Below are 19,483 nucleotides of genomic sequence, written 5' to 3'. Positions count from 1 at the left end.
TGACATTCAAAGTGTTCTTGGTGTTCATCTTGACATTCATAGCATTCTTGCATGCATTCATTGTTTTGATCCAAAATTTTCATGCATTGAGTCTTTTTCAAGTTTTTCTCTCTCATCATTAAAAATTCAAAAATAAAAAAAATATCTTTCCCTTTTTCTCTCTTAAAATTTCAAAAATTAGATTTGACTTTTTCAAAAATTTTAAAAAATCTAGATGTTTTTATGAGTCAAATCAAATTTTCAATTTGAAAATCTTATCTTTTTCAAAATCTTTTTCAAAAATCAAATCTTTTTCAATTTTCTTAGTTATTTTCGAAAATTTTAAAAAATATTTTTCAAAAATCTTTTTTCTATCTTTATCACATAATTTTCGAAAATAACATCATCAATTAATATTTTGATTCAAAAATTTCAAGTTTGTTACTTACTTGTTAAGAAAGATTCAAACTTTAAGTTCTAGAATCATATCTTGTGATTTCTTGTGAATCAAGTCATTAATTGTGATTTTAAAAATCAAGTCTTTTTCAAAACAAATTTCAATCATATCTTTTCAAAAATATCTTCTTATCTTTTTCAAAATTTGATTTTAAAATATCTTTTCTAACTTCTTATCTTCTTATCTTTTCAAAATTGATTTTCAAATTTGTTTCAACTAACTAACTAACTTTTTGTTTGTTTCTTATCTTTTTCAAAACTACCTAACTAACTCTCTCTCTCTCTCTAATTTTTGAAAATATCTTCCCTCTTTTTCAAAAATTTCTTCTTAATTAATGATGAGCGGATAATTTATACGCTTTTTGACATTGTTTTTAGTATGTTTTTAGTAGGATCTAGTTACCTTTAGGAATGTTTTCACTAGTTTTTATGTTAAATTCACATTTCTGGACTTTACTATGAGTTTGTGTATTTTTCTGTGATTTCAGGTATTTTCTGGCTGAAATTGAGGGACTTGAGCAGAAATCAGATTCAGATGTTGAAGAAGGACTGCTGATGCTGTTGGATTCTGACCTCCCTGCACTCAAAGTGGATTTTCTGGAGCTACAGAACTCGAAATGGCGCGCTTTCAATTGCGTTGGAAAGTAGACATCCAGGGCTTTCCAGCAATATATAATAGTCCATACTTTGGCCAAGAATAGATGATGTAAACTGGCGTTCAACGCCAGCTTTCTACCCAAATCTGGCGTCCAGCGCCAGAAAAGGAGCCAAAACCAGAGTTGAACGCCCAAACTGGCACAAAAGCTGGCGTTCAACTCTAAAAGGGACCTCTACACGTGCAACACTTAAGCTCAGCCCAAACACACACCATGTGGGCCCTGGAAGTGGATTTATGCATCAATTACTTACTCATGTAAACCCTAGTAGCTAGTTTATTATAAATAGGACCTTTTACTTGTCTTTTTGACAATCCGGGATCCTGGATTGTATTTTGATCCTGTGATCACGTTTTAGAGGGCTGGCCATCTCGGCCATTCCTGGACCTTCACTTATGTATTTTCATACGGTAGAGTTTCTACACTCCATAGATTAAGGTGTGGAGCTCTGCTGTTCCTCAAAGATTAATGCAAAGTACTACTGTTTTCTATTCAATTCATCTTATTTCGCTTCTAAGATATCCATTCGCACCCAAGAACGTGATGAAGGTGATGATTATGTGTGACGCTCATCACCATTCTCCCCTATGAACACGTGCCTGACAAACCCTTCCGTTCTACATGAAATAAGCTAGAATGAATATCTCTTAGATCTCTTAACCAGAATCTTTGTGGCGTAAGCTAGAATGATGGCGGCATTCAAGAGAATCCGGAAAGTCTAAACCTTGTATGTGGTATTCCGAGTAGGATTCAATGGTTGAATGACTGTGACGAGCTTCAAACTCGCGAGTGCTGGGTGTTAGTGAAGACACAAAAGGAAGGTGAATCCTATTCCAGCATGATCGGGAACCGACAGATGATTAGCCGTGCTGTGACAGAGCATGTGAGCATATTTTTCACTGAGAGGAGGGGATGTAGCCACTGACAACGGTGATGCCCTTGCATAAAGCCAGCCATAGAAAGGAGTAAGACTGACTGGATGAAGATAGCAGGAAAGCAGAGGTTCAGAGGAACGAAAGCATCTCTATTCGCTTATCTGAAATTCTCACCAATGAATTACATAAGTATTTCTATCCCTATTCTATCAATTATTATTCGAAAACACCATTATCAATTTATATCTACCTAACTGAGATTTGCAAGGTGACCATAGCTTGCTTCATACCAACAATCTCCGTGGGATTCGACCCTTACTCACGTAAGGTATTACTTGGACGACCCAGTGCACTTACTGGTTAGTTGTATCGAAGTTGTGAACCATGGTATTGGCACCATGTTCTTGGCGCCATTGCCAGGGAAAGAAAGAGCCATGAATTTTACATAATTAAAGTGTAATCACGATTACGCGTACCAAGTTGCTCACGTTGCCAGGGATTGTTTGAGCCTGGACATCACAATTTCGTGCACCAATTAACTAATTATTTTAATTTTCGAAAACTAACTTTTTTTTCAAAAACTATTTTCCAAAATCACTAACCCTTTTTCAAAAATAATTTTCGAAAATCCTTCTCCCTCATCTCCTTCTAATTATTTATTCATCTACTAACACTTCTCTTCATCTCACATCACTACTCCTATCCTTACCTTTGTGTTTGAATTCTTCATTCTTCTTCACCCCTATTCCTTTTCTTCTTTTACTAACAATAAGGAACCTCTTTACTGTGATATAGAGGATTTTTCTTCTTTTCTTGTTCTCTTCTCTTTCTTATGAGCAGGAACAAGGAAAAAGGCATTCTTGTTGAAGCTGATCCAGAACCTAAAAGGACTCTGAAGAAGAAACTAAGAGAAGCTAAATTACAACAATCCAGAGACAACCTTATTGAAAATTTCGAACAAGTAAAGGAGATGGCAGCTGAACCCAACAACAATAATGCAAGGAGAATGCTTGGTGACTTTACTGCACCTAATTTCAATTTACATGGAAGAAGCATCTCCATTCCTGCCATTGGAGCAAACAACTTTGAGCTGAAACCTCAATTAGTTTCTCTGATGCAGCAGAACTGCAAGTTTCATGGACTTCCATCTGAAGATCCTTTTCAGTTCTTAACTGAATTCTTGCAGATATGTGATACTGTTAAGACTAATGGAGTAGATCCTGAAGTCTACAGGCTTATGCTTTTCCCTTTTGCTGTAAGAGACAGAGCTAGAGTGTGGTTGGACTCTCAACCCAGAGATAGCCTGAACTCTTGGGACAAGCTGGTCACGGCTTTCTTAGCCAAGTTCTTTCCTCCTCAAAAGCTGAGCAAGCTTAGAGTGGATGTTCAAACCTTCAGACAGAAAGAAGGTGAATCCCTCTATGAAGCTTGGGAAAGATACAAACAACTGACCAAAAAAGTGTCCTTCTGACATGCTTTCAGAATAGACCATCCTGGATATATTCTATGATGGTCTATCTGAATTGGCTAAGATTTCATTGGATACTTCTGCAGGTGGATCCATTCACCTAAAGAAAATGCCTGCAGAAGCTCAAGAGCTCATTGACATGGTTGCTAATAACCATTTCATGTACACTTCTGAGAGGAATCCTGTGAGTAATGAGATGCCTATGAAGAAGGGAGTTCTTGAAATTGATACTCTAAATGCCATATTGGCTCAGAACAAAATATTGACTCAGCAAGTCAATATGATTTCTCAGAGTCTGAATGGAATGCAAGCTGCATCCAACAGTACTCAAGAGGCATCTTCTGAAGAAGAAGCTTATGATCCTGAAAACCTTGCAATAGCAGAGGTAAATTATATGGGTGAACCTTATGGAAACACCTATAACCCATCATGGAGAAATCATCCAAATTTCTCATGGAAGGATCAAAAGCCTCAACAAGGCTTTAATAATGGTGGAAGAAATAGGTTTAACAATAGTAAACCTTTTCCATCAACCACTCAGCAACAGACAGAGAACTCTGAACAAAATACCTCTAATTTAGCAAACTTAGTCTCTGATCTATCTAAGGCCACTGTGAGTTTCATGAATGAAACAAGGTCATCCATTAGAAATTTGGAGGCACAAGTGGGCCAGCTAAGTAAAAGGATCACTGAAATCTCTCCTAGTACTCTCACAAGCAATACAGAAGAAAATCCCAAAGGAGAGTGCAAGGCCATTGAATTAATCACCATGGCCGAACCTGTGAAGGAAGGAGAGGACGTGAATCCCAAGGAGGAAGACCTCCTGGGACGTCCAGTGATCAATAAGGAGCTTCCCTTTGAGGAAACAAAGGAATCTGAGACTCATCTAGAGACCATAGAGATTCCATTGAACCTCCTTATGCCATTCATGAGCTCTGATGAGTATTCCTCTTCTGAAGAGAATGAGGATGTTACTGAAGAGCAAGCTGCCAAGTTTCTTGGTGCAATCATGAAGCTGAATACCAAATTATTTGGTATTGAAACTTGGGAAGATGAACCTCCCTTGTTCACCAATGAACTAAGTGATCTGGATCAACTGACATTACCTCAGAAGAAACAGGATCCTGGAAAGTTCGTAATACCTTGTACCATAGGCAACATGATCTTTGAAAAGGCTCTGTGTGACCTTGGTTCAGGGATAAACCTCATGCCCCTCTCCGTAATAGAGAAACTGGGAATCTATGGGGTGCAAGCCACTAAAATCTCATTAGAGATGGCAGACAATTCAAGAAAACAGGCTTATGGACAAGTAGAGGACGTGTTAGTAAAGGTTGAAGGCCTTTACATCCCTGCTGATTTCATAGTCCTAGATACTGGGAAGGATGAGGATGAATTCTTCATCCTTGGAAGACCCTTCCTAGCCACAGCAAGAGTTGTGATTGATGTGGACAGAGGAGAATTGATCCTTCAATTAAATGAGGACAACCTTGTGTTTAAAACTCAAGGATCTATCTCTGTACCCATGGAGAGGAAGCACAGTAAGCTTCTCTCAAAGTAGAGTCAACCAGAGCCCCCACAGTCAAACTCTAAGTTTGGTGTTGGGAGGCCACAACCAAACTCTAAGTTTGGTGTTGAACTCACATTTCCAAACTCTAAGTTTGGTGTTGGAGAGTCTCAACAATGCTCTGAACATCTGTGAGGCTCCATGAGAGCCCACTGTCAAGCTATTGACATTAAAGAAGCACTTGTTGGGAGGCAACCCAATTTTTAATTATCTAATTTTATTTTTCTTGTTCTTTCATGTTTTATTAGGTTCATGATCATGTGGAGTCACAAAATAAATATAAAAATTAAAAACGGAATCAAAAACAGCAGAAGAAAAATCACACCCTGGAGGAAGACCTTACTGGTGTTTAAACGCCAGTAAAAAGCATCTGGCTGGCGTTCAACGCCAGAACGGAGCAAGGTTATGGCACTGAACGCCCAAAATGGCCAGCATCTGGGCGTTTGAACGCCAGAAGTGCACCCTGGAGAAGAGGTGGCGCTGAACGCCCAGAACAAGCATGGTTCTGGCGTTCAACGCCAGAAATGGGCAACAAATGGGCGTTCAACGCCCAGAACAAGCACCAATCTGGCACTGAACGCCCAGAGTTGTGTGCAAGGGCATTTTGCATGCCTAATTTGGTGCAAGGTTGTAAATCTTTGAACACCTCAGGATCTGTGGACCCCACAGGATCCCCACCTATCTCCACTCACTTCTTCTCACCCCTCTTTCACACAATCCCATAAACACTCTTCCCCAAAACTCTTCACCAAACATCTCAATCTCTCTTCCCTATCACCACTCACATCCATCCACTCTTCCCCATAAACCTACCTCATAAACTCCACCTACCTTCAAAATTCAAAATCAATTTCCCACCCAAAACCCACCCTTATGGCCGAACCTTACCCCCCTCCCTTCCCTATATAAAGCCCTCCATTCTTCCTCATTTTCACACAACACAACCCTCTCTTCCCCTTCTTGGCCGAATACACCTCTCCCTCCTCTCCTCCATATTCTTTTCTTCTTCTTCATCTATTCTTTCTTCTCTTGCTCGAGGACAGGCAATATTCTAAGTTTGGTGTGGTAAAAGCATAAGCTTTTTGTTTTTCCATTACCATTGATGGCACCTAAGACCGGAGAATCCTCTAGAAAAGGAAAAGGGAAGACAAAAGCTTCCACCTCCGAGTCATGGGAGATGGAAAGATTCATCTCCAAAGCTCATCAAGACCACTTCTATGACGTTGTGGCCAAGAAGAAGGTGATCCTTGAGGTCCCTTTCAAGCTCAAGAAGAATGAGTATCCGGAGATCTGACATGAAATCCAAAGAAGAGGTTGGGAAGTTCTAACAAAACCCATCCAACAAGTCGGCATCCTAATGGTTCAAGAGTTCTATGCCAATGCATGGATCACTAGGAACCATGATCAAGGTAAGAACCCGGACCCAAAGAATTATCTCACCATGGTTCGGGGGAAATACTTAGATTTTAGTCCGGAAAATGTGAGGTTGGCGTTTAACTTGCCTATGATGCAAGGAGATGCACGCCCCTACACTAGAAGGGTCAACTTTAATCAAAGGTTGGACCAAGTCCTCATGGACATATGTGTGGAAGGAGCTCAATGGAAGATTGACTCCAAAGACAAGCCGGTTCAACTAAGAAGACTGGACCTCAAGCCTGTAGCTAGAGGATGGTTAGAGTTCATACAACGCTCCATCATCCCCACTAGCAACCGATCCGAAGTTACTGTGGATCGGGCCATCATGATTCATAGCATCATGATTGGAGAGGAAGTAGAAGTTCATGAAGTCATCTCCCTTGAACTCTACAAAATAGCCGAAAAGTCCTCCCCCATGGCAAGGCTAGCTTTTCCTCATCTTATTTGCCATCTCTGTTACTCAGCTAGAGCTTTCATAGAAGGAGACATTCCCATTGAGGAAGAGAAGCCCATCACTAAGAAAAGGATGGAGCAAGCAAGAGAGCCCTTTCATGGAGCTCAAGAGGCGCATGAAGCTCATCACCATGAGATCCCGGAGATGCCTCCAATGCATTTCCCTCCACAAAACTATTGGGAGCAAATCAACACCTCCCTAGGAGAATTAAGTTCCAATATGGGACAACTAAGGGTGGAACATCAAGAGCACTCCATCATCCTTCATGAAATTAGAGAAGATCAAAGAGCAATGAGGGAGGAGCAACAAAGACAAGGAAGAGACATAGAAGAGCTCAAGGACATCATTGGTTCCTCAAGAAGGAAACGCCACCATTACTAAGGTGGACTCATTCCTTGTTCTTACACTCTCTGTTTTTCGTTTTCTATGTTAAGTACTTATCTATGTTTGTGTCTTATTACATGATCATTAGTAGTTAGTAACTATGTCTTAAAGTTATCAATGTCCTATGAATCCATCACCTCTCTTAAATGAAAACTGTTTTAATTCAAAAGAACAAGAAGTACATGAGTTTCGAACTTATCCTTGAACTTAGTTTAATTATATTGATGTGGTGACAATGCTTCTTGTTTTCTGAATGTATGCTTGAACAGTGCATATGTTTTTTGAAGTGTTGTTCATGAATGTTAAATATGTTGGCTCTTGAAAGAATGATGACAAGGAGACATGTTATTTGATGATCTGAAAAATCATAAAAATGATTCTTGAAGCAAGAAAAAGCAGCAAAGAACAAAGCTTGCAGAAAAAAAAAGAGAGCGAAAAAAAATAGAAAGAAAAAGAAAAAGCAAGCAGAAAAAGCCAAAAGCTCTTAAAACCAAGAGGCAAGAGCAAAAAGCCAGTAACCCTTAAAACCAAAAGGCAAGGGTAATAAAAAGGATCCCAAGGCTTTGAGCATCAGTGGATAGGAGGGCCTAAAGGAATAAAATCCTGGCCTACGCGGCTAAACCAAGCTGTCCCTAACCATGTGCTTGTGGCGTGAAGGTGTCAAGTGAAAACTTGAGACTGAGCAGTTAAAGTCAAGGTCCAAAGTAAAAGAAGAGTGTGCTTAAGAACCCTGGACACCTCTAATTGGGGACTTTAGCAAAGCTGAGTCACAATCTGAAAAGGTTCACCCAATTATGTGTCTGTGGCATTTATGTATCCGGTGGTAATACTGAAAAACAAAGTGCTTAGGGCAACGGCCAAGACTCATAAAAGCTGTGTTCAAGAATCATCATACTGAACTAGGAGAATCAATAACACTATCTGAACTCTGAGTTCCTATAGATGCCAATCATTCTGAACTTCAATGGATAAAGTGAGATGCCAAAACTATTCAAGAGGCAAAAAGCTACAAGTCCCGATCATTTAATTTGAGCTATGTTTCATTGATAGTTTAAAATTTATAGTATATTGTATTCTTTTTATCCTATTTGATTTTTAGTTGCTTGGGGACAAGCAACAATTTAAGTTTGGTGTTGTGATGAGCGGATAATTTATACGCTTTTTGGCATTGTTTTTAGTATGTTTTTGATAGAATCTGGTTACTTTTAGGGATGTTTTCATTAGTTTTTATGCTAAATTCACATTTCTGGACTTTACTATGAGTTTGTATGTTTTTCTGTGATTTCAGGTATTTTCTGACTGAAATTGAGGGACTTGAGCAAAAATCAGATTCAGAGGTAGAAGAAGGACTGCTGATGCTGTTGGATTCTGACCTTCCTGCACTCAAAGTGAATTTTCTGGAGCTACAGAACTCAAAATGGCACGCTTCCAATTGCGTTAGAAAGTAGACATCTAGGGCTTTCCAGCAATGTATAATAGTTTATACTTTGGTCGAGTTTAGACGACGTAAAAGGGCGTTGAACGCCAGTTCTATGCTGCTGTCTGGAGTTAAACGCCAGAAACAAGTCACAAACCAGAGTTGAACGCCAGAAACACGTTACAACCTGGCGTTCAACTCCAGAAAGAGCCTCTGCACGTGTAACATTCAAGCTCAGCCCAAGCACACACCAAGTGGGCCCCGAAAGTGGATTTATGCATCAATTACTTACTTCTGTAAACCCTAGTAACTAGTTTAGTATAAATAGGACTTTTTACTAGTGTATTAGATATCTTATGATCTTCGGATCATCTTTGAACATCTTTGGACGCCTAGTTCTTAGATCAGAGGGGCTGGCCATTCGGCCATGCCTGGACCTTTCACTTATGTACTTTCAACGGCAGAGTTTCTGCACTCCATAGATTAAGGTGTGGAGCTCTGTTGTTCCTCATGAATTAATCCAAAGTACTACTGTTTTCTATTCAATTCAACTTATTCCGCTTCTAAGATATTCATTCGCACTTCATCCTGAATGTGATGAATGTGACAATCATCATCATTCCCTATGAACGCGTGCCTGACAACCACTTCTGTTCTACCTTCGATTGGATGGATGTCTCTTGGATATCTAATACAGGAGACCGAGTCCGAGTTATTAAATGTCTTCGTGGTATAAGTTAGAACCCATGGATGGCAATTCATGAGAGTACGAAAAGTCTAAACCTTGTCTGTGGTATTCCGAGTAGGACTCTGGGATTGAATGACTGTGACGAACTTCAAACTCGCGATTGCTGGGCGTAGTGATAGACGCAAAAGGAGGGTGAATCCTATTCCAGCATGATCGAGAACCTCAGATGATTAGCCGTGCTATGACAGAGCATTTGGACCATTTTCACAAGAGGACAGGATGCAGCCATTGGCAAGGGTGATGCCTCCAGACGATTAGCCATGTAGTGACAGCGCATCGGACCATTTTCCAGAGAGGATTAAAAGTAGCCATTGACAACGGTGATGTCCTTACATAAAGCTTACCATGGAAAGGAGTAGGAATGATTGGATGAAGACAGCAGGAAAGCAGAGGTTCAGAAGAACAAAAGCATCTCTATACACTTATCTGAAATTCTCACCAATGATATACATAAGTGTTTCTATCTTTATTTTATGTTTACTTATTATTTAATATTCGAAAAATCCATAACCATTCCATATCCGCCTGACTGAGATTTACAAGATGACCATAGCTTGCTTCATACCAACAATCTCCGTGGGATCGACCCTTACTCGCGTAAGGTTTATTACTTGGACGACCCAGTGCACTTGCTGGTTAGTTGTGCGAAGTTGTGATAAAAAGTTGAGATTACAATTGAGCGTACCATGTTGATGGCGCCATTGATGATCACAATTTCGTGCACCAGTCATGCTTGACAGCTTTGCAATTCCTTCAATTTCTTGTAATCCTTCCACTTTTGCATGCTTCCTTTCCATCCTCTAGGTCATTCCTGCCCTATAAACCCTGAAAACACTTTACAAACATATCACGGCATCGAATGGTAATAAGAGGGGATTAAAATTAGCAAATTTAGGGCCAAAGAAGCATGTTTTCAATCATAGCACAAAATTAGGAGGGAAAATGTAAAACATGCGAATTATATGAATAAGTGTGAGTTTAGTGGATAAAAATTCACTCAATTAAGTACAAAATATACCACGAAGTAGTGGTGCATCAGACATCATCAAAATTCTCTGGAACATTTTCTGTGGGGTCTTCTATATCATCCTCCCTTGTTAACAATAAATCTCTAATGTCACCTTCCGCTGACATGTTCAACACTGGCTGTGCAGAAAAACCAACTTCACCTTCTTCATTCTCTTCTCCCATGTCATACAAATCTCATGGTTTCACATGAACCACAACACTCTATTCCTTAGCTACTTCATCATCCACATAGTGTACAAGTTGAGCTTATGATGCCAATATGTACGGTTCATCTTCTTCTCGATCACTAGTGTGTATCGGACGAGAGAAACTAACTCTGGTAATCCCCAAATGGTCTTGCTTGATGCCTCTACTAGTAGTGGTATCAGCCCAAACACATTTGAACAATACCACTCTGAAATGACAGCTATAATTCAATTCAATTATGTCCATAATTTTCTCGTAATACGGAACACTGCCAACAGCCACTCTATTATCACGCATACTTGCATAACTTCTTGTATTATATAATACATATACTTCACTATTTTGGATTTTCAGCTCGTCTTCCTTTGTGATAGTTCTAAACTTGTACCCGTTAATGTTGTACACCCCAAAACGTCTTGCCTGAATCATGGAACCGCATGCAAGCAACTTTATTTCTTTCGAATGAAGCGTACTTTCCATTGGAACCTAGAACCACATAACATTCATGCTTTATATTAAAATCGGATTTCATAAACTACTAATTCTATGCTAAAAACACATTGGTCAGGATCAACCTCATGCTTGAACCACCGAGGAAATTCGTATGCACAACACTATCTATCTTAAATTGCAACCTTCTTTGAGTCCGTAAGCTTCGCTTTGTCTTTTCCTTAAATGTACTTTATAAGAGAAAATAAAATTAGTCCAACTAGTCACTAGAGAAAAGAGTTATATTGGTGTTTTAAAAATACATGTGTATACTTACTCAACGAAATCACAGCATCACAGTTGACTAGCACATGATGATGTGCTTGATGTTTTTCCATTGGAGTGAGTTTGAAATGCGAAACAACCCCTAATGCCTTTTCAATAGCTAGGAACATAGTTTCCCCTGAATTATGTGTAACATCAACGAGTTGATCATTAACTCTCCCTGGTCGGTTGATTCTAGTTTCAATATTATCCAAATATCTAGAACAGAAAGTCAGGATTTTCTCAGATAAATAGCCTTCTGCAATTAAGCCTTCTGGTTGTGCCCTATTACGAACATATTGCTTTAAACGTCCTAGATACCTATTATATAAATACAACATAACGCTCACTATATACACAATTAATTCAATTGATTGTATTAAAGGGGTTTATCAGCAAGCTAAACTTTCTATTGGATACATCCACCGATAATGTACTAGTCCACCAAGAGTTACCTCATCAACGAGATGCACCGTGAGGTGAACCATGACGATAAAGAAGGATGGAGGAAAAATTATTTCCATCTGACACAGGGTTTGCACAACATGATTCTGAAGGTCAGCAAGCTGCATAGGGTTTATGGCTTTCCCATAAAGTTCTTGGAAAAATGATGACAAATTTGCAATCACATTGGACACTGGATTTGGAAGTGCATTCTTCACCAGAATCGGAAGTAAATGTTTCATCAGAATATGGCAGTCATGACTTTTCAACCCAGACAACTTATGCTGTCGCAAATCAACATAACGAGTACATTGCTAGAGTAACCATCTGGAAAGATCACATTTTGTAGAGTCTTCAGATATACATCCCTTTGTGAATTTGACATCGCAAATATTACAGAAGAATATTTACCACCTTCGCTCGGCCATAATACAGGCCTTATGCCAATGCATTGTAAATCTTTGTGAGCTTTAAGATTATTTTTTGATTTGTTGCTATCGTTTAAGATAGTGAATACCACATTGTCACAAGCATTTTTCTCTACATACATCACATCAATGTTATAACTCAACATCTGATCCTTCCAGTATGGGGGGTCAAAGAAAACACTCTTCTTTTTCCAATGTGAGTCATCTTCATCGGTATCCTGACCATTGCGTCTTTTTTTGGATGTCATAGTTGAAATCTTTCCAAATGAAACGTGCACATTAGACTGTTGCCTCAATACATCTGTTTCGGATAACTTCTTCGGTGGATCTCTACCTTCGACTTGCTCGTCAAATCTATTCTAGTCTAGTCTGTATTTGTGTCCCTGATTCAAAAAGCGGCGATGGCCCCATTTTTGACTGTCTTTCAGCCAATGAGGCTTAGTGTCCAATTTACACGTAGTATAAGCTAACCCACTGTGCATATTCCAACCAGATAGGTTTCTCAATCCTGGAAAGTCGATGATCATCCACATTAGTGCCGCACACATCTTGAAAGTGCTTCCCTCTTTGGGATCATACGTTTCAATGCCATCCCATAATTGCTTCAATTCATCTACCAAAGGCTGCAAGTAAACATCTATGTCGTTACTTGGCATTTTCAGCCTAGGAATAAGCATGGATAGAATGAAAGATGTCTGTTTCATGCAAAGCCAGTGCAGAAGATTATACAGAATAAGAATTACTGGCCAGATAGAATACTTTGTGCTCATATTCCCAAAAGGATTAAATCCATCGCTCGCCAAGGCTAGGCGAACATTGCACGGATCCTTCGAAAAGTTAGTATACTTTGCATCAAACTTTTTCCATGCTTCAGCGTCCCTTGGATGCCTAAGCAAACCATCATTATTTCACGTCTCTTTATTGCATAACATGTCAGTTGATGTCTTGTTGCGTATGAATAATCGTTGTAGTCGTGGTATGAGAGGAAGGTAACGAAGAGTCTTGGCTGCTATAGGTTTCTCATTTCTCTTCACAAGTACGTTGAGCCTAACAATAGAGCCCATTTTAGTCTTCTGCTTCCATCTTAAAGACCCACATTGCCTGCACCTAGTCAAGTTTTCATCATCACCTTGATACAGCATACAATCATTTGGACTAGCATTTACCTTGGTGTATTCAATACCCAACTTTCTTATTGTCTTCCTGGCTTCATATAATGTCTTTGGAAATTTTGCTTGTTCGAATACGTCCCGTAGTAAGTCAAGAATCATGGTAATTTCCTTGTCACTCACACCGCACATACACTTAATATGATAAAGCTTCACTAAGAATGATAATTTGGAGTACTTTGAGCATCCGGGATATAATTCCTTCTCTCCATCTGACAGTAGATCGTTAAAATCCCGCGCCGCGCAACTTGGACCTTCATATAAGTATGGCAACACGCCTTCATCATCTTTGGCATGTTCGATTGTTGTTGTGTCTTCACTCCCATGTTGAAGCGTGAAATTGAATGCCTCGTTGACCATTTGGTGCATTTGATTCACTTGGGATATCAGATTTTTATCTACTCGTCCCAATCCAGATCTCTCTTCAACCGGCTTCTCACCATGACGCAGCCAAATAGTATATTCAGGGGAAAATGGTCGTAACAACAGATAGTCGTATGCATCCTCGCTTGTTTGCATAAGTTGAAACCCACATTTAGAACATGGACACTTTATCATGCCATTGGATGATGCATTTGCAAATGCAAAGTCTAAAAAATTATTCAATCCTTGCCTATATTTCACACTATTCCGTGACTTTGAAATTCAGCTTTTATCAATATCTAGTATAGTATCAAAATATATCGAACTAATTAATAGTGACATACGAATTATGGAAAAATAAACTTGTAAAAATTTTCATCCATCTGAATAATCCCAGTTTAGTTTATTGCTTTAATTAAGTTCAGCGAATTGCAGTCACTCTAAAATTATCATAGATTTGCACAATATTTTAAAATATCTTTCCTTCACTAACTACTCTTTTAATGCATGGAAATAAATGTGACCAATAATATTTAACAAAAATACAACAACCAATGGTTTTATGAAAATCTTTTTATGTTTTTTACGTTGTTATTATATAAAGTACTATCGATGTACGTTAAATATTTAAATGTGTAACTAATGTTTATATTAAATATTTTGTTAATTCTTTTTGTTTTATGTAAATTATTTATTACGTGTCATAAAATTTGGTCGTATGTATTTTTATTTTAGGTTAAGTATTATTGATTAATAATTAAATTAAACTCCAATATATTTTAAGTATCCCACTATTCATACACCTTGATTAAAATTTTATATCACTTTGTAGAGAAAATAATAGTACTTATTTACAGACGACATAATAAAGTTCTTAGAACAATGGACGGTTATAAAAGATTTTTTATTTTTAATTTATATGTTTCAGTTGTTTGGAAACTGCATATGTTAAATGTTTGATATAGGTATTATTTGGACTTGTACTAATTGACTTAGTTTTAACTTAATAAAATTATTAAGTATTTGTTAATTAAGGTAATTTTATTAGGACTAATTTATTAGATTTTTGTTAATATTTTTTGCTGTACTTTTTGATTTCTTCATATTTGTATTGTATTTTATTTTAATACAGTTAAACATAATTTTCATTTTAATTAATCAATTATGCGGTCCTATTAAGTTTTTTTTAGGATTTTTTTCTAAAATAAAAATAAAAAATAATTATTTTCTAAAATCCCATTTTTCAACTTTAATTTTTCAAATGCAATTTTTTTTATTTAGAGCAAGTACGCCACACCTCCGGTGAACTCTATAATTTTTATAAAGTTCATCGGACTCCCAACGAACTCCACTTCAAATTCTAAAAGAAATGGCTAACTCAAATTCTTAAGCTTCACAACAGACAATAACAATCATTATCATCATCTCCATAATACATAGGAATATACACCACTACACAGGAAGTCATATTTTTATTGGAAAAATAATATTCTTTTTATTTATAATGAAAAAAATCCTTGTTAAATATGAATTATTCCCGTATATCTGTGTATTCGGTCTTATTTGCTTTTCTTTTATTTCATCTTCCAACATAGTTTAACCCACTCTCACCCACCAGTATCCCACTATGTGCATGCTAGAATTATTTTCCATTCATTTAATTGTGGAACCCAATACGTCTTAGGAATATAGTATTGTAAGTTTCGCTGTTATTTGTGTTAATTGTTAACGCATCTAACCAGTAGAAGAATGAGTAGAGTAATTATTGAGGATTTTTTCAATTTCTTTTCTGGACGGAATTAATTATTGTTTATTTAGCATTTTATGGTAAATTTTTTTATCTAAATTTTTAATTTGTTGTTATCAAAAAATAATAAATAAATTTTTAATAAATGAAATAGACCAATAGCAATATTTTCAAAATAATAAATTTAACTTTTTTTTTACATAAATACATACATCTTTCAAAATTAATGTATTATTAGAACAATTCTATTCATGTTTCAAATTATAGTAATTAAATTCAAAACATAATATTTCTATTTTTATTTTGAAAAAAAACTATAATTTCAAATCAATAAATATTATTTTATAATTAGCCACTACCCAATTTAAAATACAAGATCTAAAATAGTATCATTTGAATTTTTTAATTATTATTTTATTATATGAAATTATATATTTTCTAATTCTATACCATTTTTAAATATAATTTAACACATAATAAATAACATAAAAAATAATTATTATTCATCTCTATCATTATATATAATGTCTATTCCAATTAATTTGTTCGGTAAAGATTTATTTATACTATATAACTTAAAAAATTATAATACCGCTTAAAGAAATGGCAATATAATAAAAATATGGCCCACAACACAATAAATACACCTACTAATAAAATAACAAAAAAAAAAAAAAATAAAACCCAAAACCCCAGCGCATCCCCCCTTCCCCCAAAATCCCTTCCTTTCGTGAATTTTTTCAAATTTGGTCTCGTCACCCACAAAACATGCCTTTTCCAGAGTTGAAAAACTAAACCTCCACAAATCCGATTGCTTCAACTGTGTCATGGCCACCGTTCGTGGTTATCGTTTGTCCGAGGCTTTGAGTTGGTCGGCATAGTCTAGTTTTGGTCTCGTCGCTTGCCGTCGTCTCGTCTGGATGCTGCCATCTCGCCGCTTCGCCCGGTCACTGCTGTATCGCCGATCGTCGTCGTATCGCCAATCGCCGTCGTCTCTGCGTTGTCATGCTCCCCGTTGAAGATTAGTGGCGTTTTTATTTCTGGGTTTTGTGTTGTTTGATGGCTATTGGTGAAATCATTTTTGAAGATAGAAAATTTACTATGCGGTTAATGTGTTTTAATTTCTATGGCTTCTTTTGAAATATTTATGAAAATCGATTTGACCATTTGTGAGTCTGTTGTTGTGAACATGTTTTTTAGTTGTATCTTTGTTTCGGTAAAAAATTCAATTTATCAAGTAGTGTTTATTATGATTTGTAATATTTATCATTGAGGTGACAATTTCTTTTACATATTTAATATTTTATATATTCTAATTTTTTTAGAAATTTGATGATGAAAATAAAAAAATTATGTCTTTTTTTAAGAAGAAGGCTACTGCTAAAGAAAGAAAAATATATAGTGTCCAAGATGGTCTATTTTCAGTAGCGGTGAAACAATACTTTAAAATTAATTTAAATTAGATTAAAATTTAAACAATTATAAAATGGGGTATTAAATAATACATACATGAGATGCAGATAAATATTTACTTACCTGGTTGAAGATCCATATAACTGTCTATTAGTGTGAAAATTAAGGCCTTCAAAAATCTGGAAAAAAAAAAACAAATTCATCATGTGAAACCAAAACAATTTCATAAGATAAAAAAATCATTAAAGCACGAAGAAATAAACCCATTATGGAGGTGAGGTGCATAGGGAGTGCGTATACTTGTTATGTAAAAACTATTTATAAAGGCCGAAAAAAATTCTAGAGAAAACAGTTCAAAGTTGAATATAAATAAATCTTTAGAGAAAAACACAAAAAGAAGAGAACCAGATAGGTGTGTGATGCTTGCGAAATAATTTGTGCTGAAAAGGTGTAAAATGATTTTATTGCTTATCAGTAAAGTTTATTAAATTGAAGTGGCACGTTTATATACCTTTGAGAAGCACAGATTTTTATAACTGATTAGTGCAACAAATATTTAAAATTAAACCGATATTCTCTACTTTTTTTTAGCCTAACAGTTTAAGTTCATATAAATTATCCAAGCGGTTCAATATAATTTTTAAAAGAAGCAATAGTTAACCTTCTTAAATTTATCCCGTAACTTCATAAGAGATTTGAAACGACAATAAAGGAACAGGGATACAGCTATAATACAAATTTAAGGTGATCTAAAAATAAAAATAAATTCTTTGAATGGTTAACGTTAAATCCATAGGTCAAATCTTGTTGTGATCTCCTCCTAATTCTAAGCATTTTCTATTTTCTCCATATGCTCCAACATCTCTATAACTCTCAAACCCTCACCTAAGGTGAACGTCCATCTCATCAGGTGAGAGACTTCTCCCTTTCAAACCCTTACATGAGTTAAACCCTTGCTGAATTAATTTTTTTCCATGGCATGTTAAATATATTGTTATCTTTTTATATATTCTCAAGCTTCATGCATTTTGGTACACAGTACCACTAAAGAGTCAAAGATAGATAACCGTGTGTGACAACTGAAAGAGTCCAAATTTGTGTAAAAAGCATATTTAAGCGTCAAACAACCCTTTCACTATGTTGCTCAAAATAACCACTTCTTACAACTTGTTAACAACCATCAATCGGAAACTGAGACCAACCAAGTATTGGATTTGAAATTTAATCTCCAAAGTTAAGGTACTTTTTTGCTCCCCTTGTCTTTACCTTATTTTAATTTTCTTTTAAATATCATTCAGTAGTAAGTAATGTATACTATCCAAATTCCTCTAGTTTAGAGATGAACCTCTCGTGTTATTTTTATTCCTTAACTTGTATTAATTTCATTCACTACTTTTTGGGTTTAGTAATACCTGTTTAGGAAAAAAAATAATTCTCTGGAAAAACTAAAACGAGGAAAATATTTTATGATAGATAGTTATGAAAGATTCAAATCACTTGGAATTGGGAAGATCTAGCACCGATTTTTTTTAAAATACAAAATATGGGCATTTAGTATTCTTGCAACATGTAAACTTCACATTGGGCCTTAGACCGTTTATGTGTAATAGGCTTTAGTGTTATTCCTATTATAATTCTCTTATATCTGATCCCAAATAAAATAAAAATAATCATAACTCAAAAAAAGAGAAAGAAATAAATTTGACCTGGAAAGAAAAAAAGAATAGATGATGAATTTTATAAAATAGTCAACTTTTCAAAATTAATTCGTTAAAGTTCTTAATCTAAATTTAAAAAAAAAAAACCGTTTTGGTATAAATTACATACTATCATCGGTATATTTTTTTTCCTCCTATTTTTGTAAAAAGTCATAGTGAAAGTCCTTTACTTCTATTTCTCTTTTGGGCAATGAATAGATAGTAATTTTTTTTCCATACACTTCTTAGAGGACGGCGTGATAAAAGGGTAGCTGAGCGTGAAGGAGGCTATAGCACTTCCTTCTAATACAAAGATAATACTCTTATTTAACAAAGAGTTGCAACCAATTGGTTAGGTAGCTGGACTATTCAGTGGTTTTTTAGGGAGTTTGGACGCTGATTATTCAAACTTTTTCATATGTGAAGAGAGTTGGAAGCACGTGAACAAAGCTAAGAAGGAACATGCATACGACATGATTAAGGTACATCTTTTAGCTTCAACATTTTAAGCAATTTTAGTATTAAAATTTTTTTTGGGTAAGACATTTTGCATGGGTAAATTATATGGCTGGTTAAATTTTCAAATTTTGTTTTCCACATGTTTATTTCAGCATTTCTATCTTGTACGTAATTGCGACTACTTGTACTGGATTTGAGTGTTATATTTTTTCAATTTAGAGTAGCCTGTAATGGTTGTGGATATTCTTCGAATTACTAGTCTTATGCTTGTTAGTTGGTTTTGGTTAATGACAATGGAAATTAATTACAGCGGGTCTTTCACTACGAGGGGTCTTTCACTACGAGGACGATGCCGGAGGAAAAATAAAGTGCGAAATT

General features: G+C 36.1%; 1 protein-coding gene across 1 annotated transcript; it reads right to left on the bottom strand.

The window, feature by feature from the left end:
* Positions 1-12,616: 12,616 nt before the first annotated feature.
* LOC107608373 (uncharacterized) lies at positions 12,617-13,945 on the bottom strand. Its single transcript, XM_016310181.1, has 3 exons — positions 13,188-13,945; positions 13,001-13,145; positions 12,617-12,952 (listed from the first exon to the last, which is right to left on the bottom strand). Exons 1-3 carry the CDS (start codon positions 13,943-13,945, stop codon positions 12,617-12,619), a joined length of 1,239 nt encoding a protein of 412 aa, XP_016165667.1.
* Between the last annotated feature and the right edge of the window lie 5,538 nt (positions 13,946-19,483).

Source organism: Arachis ipaensis, chromosome B1 (assembly GCF_059453495.1).
Source record: "Arachis ipaensis isolate K30076 ecotype BB chromosome B1, ASM5945349v1, whole genome shotgun sequence".
NCBI lineage: Eukaryota > Viridiplantae > Streptophyta > Magnoliopsida > Fabales > Fabaceae > Arachis > Arachis ipaensis.
This window is presented reverse-complemented; position numbering and strand designations above follow the sequence as displayed.